This window comes from Phalaenopsis equestris, unplaced genomic scaffold (assembly GCF_001263595.1).
Source record: "Phalaenopsis equestris unplaced genomic scaffold, ASM126359v1 Scaffold000420, whole genome shotgun sequence".
NCBI classification, from domain to species: domain Eukaryota; kingdom Viridiplantae; phylum Streptophyta; class Magnoliopsida; order Asparagales; family Orchidaceae; genus Phalaenopsis; species Phalaenopsis equestris.
Window position 1 is genome coordinate 320,063 of NW_018164861.1, and position 2,164 is coordinate 322,226.

General features: G+C 38.4%; 1 protein-coding gene across 1 annotated transcript; it reads left to right on the plus strand.

Annotated features, from left to right (window-relative positions):
• The first annotated feature begins 608 nt into the window (after positions 1 to 608).
• On the plus strand, positions 609 to 1,779 carry LOC110027197 (PRA1 family protein F3-like). The gene has a single exon (XM_020728521.1). The coding sequence runs from the start codon at positions 818 to 820 to the stop codon at positions 1,409 to 1,411; it is 594 nt and encodes a 197-aa protein (XP_020584180.1). The 5' UTR covers positions 609 to 817; the 3' UTR covers positions 1,412 to 1,779.
• The last annotated feature ends 385 nt before the right edge of the window (positions 1,780 to 2,164 follow it).

Sequence of the window (2,164 nt, forward strand, 5' to 3'; positions counted from 1 at the left end):
CGGTATGAAAAACGATCACCACAAAACCAAGAAGCGCCCAAAATAATTATGTTTTGAGTTTTAATAGCCGAGATAGTAGAGACCATACAAAATAAGATCTACTTTAAGAGAGCACTCTCGATAAAGACCATAGCTTATCAATTTTAGTACCATTATGTTTGTTTTGTCGAAATAGCCAATTTAACAGTAAACTTGCTGAAATGAGGGCTTTGATGATTTTAAATTTAAAATTTGAAGATCACTTTAAAAGATTCATAAAAAAATTTGTTGATGACACATCACATGCATGCCACACAATTCTTATGCATTTCCTTACCTAACACACAAAGAATAATATTCTTATCTAACACATAAATCATAATATTTATACTTATAACACTTTGATATTAAAATAATACATGTTCACTTTTATAAAAGTTAGTGAATGTAAGGATTTTAATGTTATATATTTAAATATGAAAATGTAGATATTAAAAATGGAAATATATATAAATTGTGTGATTTGTATTTAAATAGGTTTGAAAATTTTTATTTTTATTTTCCAAAAATTCAACATCAGAAGTCTTCAAATTTTTGTTATATTGGGTGTAGTACTGTAGTCAGTTTCAGTTTTTGCTCTGTTCTGTTCTCGTCGGCTCAGCTCAACCCCAACAGAGAAACCAGAAAGCGAAGGATTAGGGTCTCTCCAGCCTATCGAACGCTCTCTTCCACATCGATCGACAGCCAGATCCAGGATTAGGTTGGGTTTTCTCTCTTCCTCATTCGCTTTTCTTCCTCTCCTCTTCATCCCAGTCAGCCCTAGGGTTTGGATTCCGATATGCCTAGCTATGGCACTATCGAGACTGCGCCATGGCCGGAGCCGGGGGCCTCAACCTCCCGCACCGGCGATATTTTTTCCCGAGCTAAGGAACGCAGTAAGGCACTGATCGCTACTCGCCGGCCATGGCGGGAGCTCGCCGACCCATCGACCTTTGCTTGGCTCCATTCTTACAGCGATGCCATGACACGCTTCCGCTGCAACCTCTCTTACTTCAGCGTCAACTACGCTATTATTGTCCTACTTGTGCTATTCCTCAGCCTCCTGTGGCATCCGATCTCCATGATCGTCTTCATCGCCGTGTTCGTCGCCTGGTTTTTCCTTTATTTCTTCCGCGATGAACCGCTAGTCCTCTTCCGCCTCACCATTGACGATCGTCCTGTTCTCGCCACGCTATCCGTCGTCACAGTGGTGGCTCTGGTCTTCACTGGTGTTGGCCTCAATGTTCTCGTTTCGCTGATCGTAGGGCTCGTGCTGGTTGGTTTGCATGCCATATTTCGGGCTACAGATGATCACTTTTTGGATGAGCAAGAAGCTGAGAATAGGGGTTTGTTATCTGTGGTTGGGAGCACCATAGGCCAGAACTATGCTTGAGGAATTTGAATGTTCTTTTTATATTTGGTAGAGGATGGATTACGATTGATTCGTTGATGTTAGAAGTCGGCCATGTTGTTTGCTTCAGAGTTGAGGCCCTGGAATGGTTCTGTTTGCTTCACTGGGAAAACCACAGGCTAAAAGGTGATTTCTTGCGCCAGTTCATCCAGATCATGTTCTGTTTTGTATCAAAATAAGTTTGTATTTTTCTTTAGTCTAACATATCTTTGTTGGACGTGCCATCTTTTTGGGGGCTTTAGAAATGCTTTTTGTATTTGTCTATTTTGTTGACCGCTCACCACAAAACACACCTTGATGCTTTTTGTCCTTGTTTGTCATTAAATTCTACATAAAGTTGAGTGCATTATTGTATTATTAAAGTTTTTTGGTTTTTGATTACTGTGATGGAATGCATTCTTTTATGTTCTGTTACAAAAACTTAAATGGTATCATTTTATGCTTCTATTTATTTGGTTGCCTTTGTTGTATGATTGGTTTGAATTAACTTCCAATTTTTAGACACATTTTCAAAATTGCATAAGGCTATAAATATTGGAATGATTTCCCTGAGATGATTTAGTGTATGATGCCCTCCTATTAGAGTTACATGTCCTCTGAAATTTTTATAAGGCAATTGAAGATGTCTGGAAATAGTCAATATTTAGCTATCATTGCCAACTTTATTTACTTTACATTTTTGAAGGGTCATGAAGACTCTGTTTGCAAACTTATCATATTTTTTTATGTCTGAGT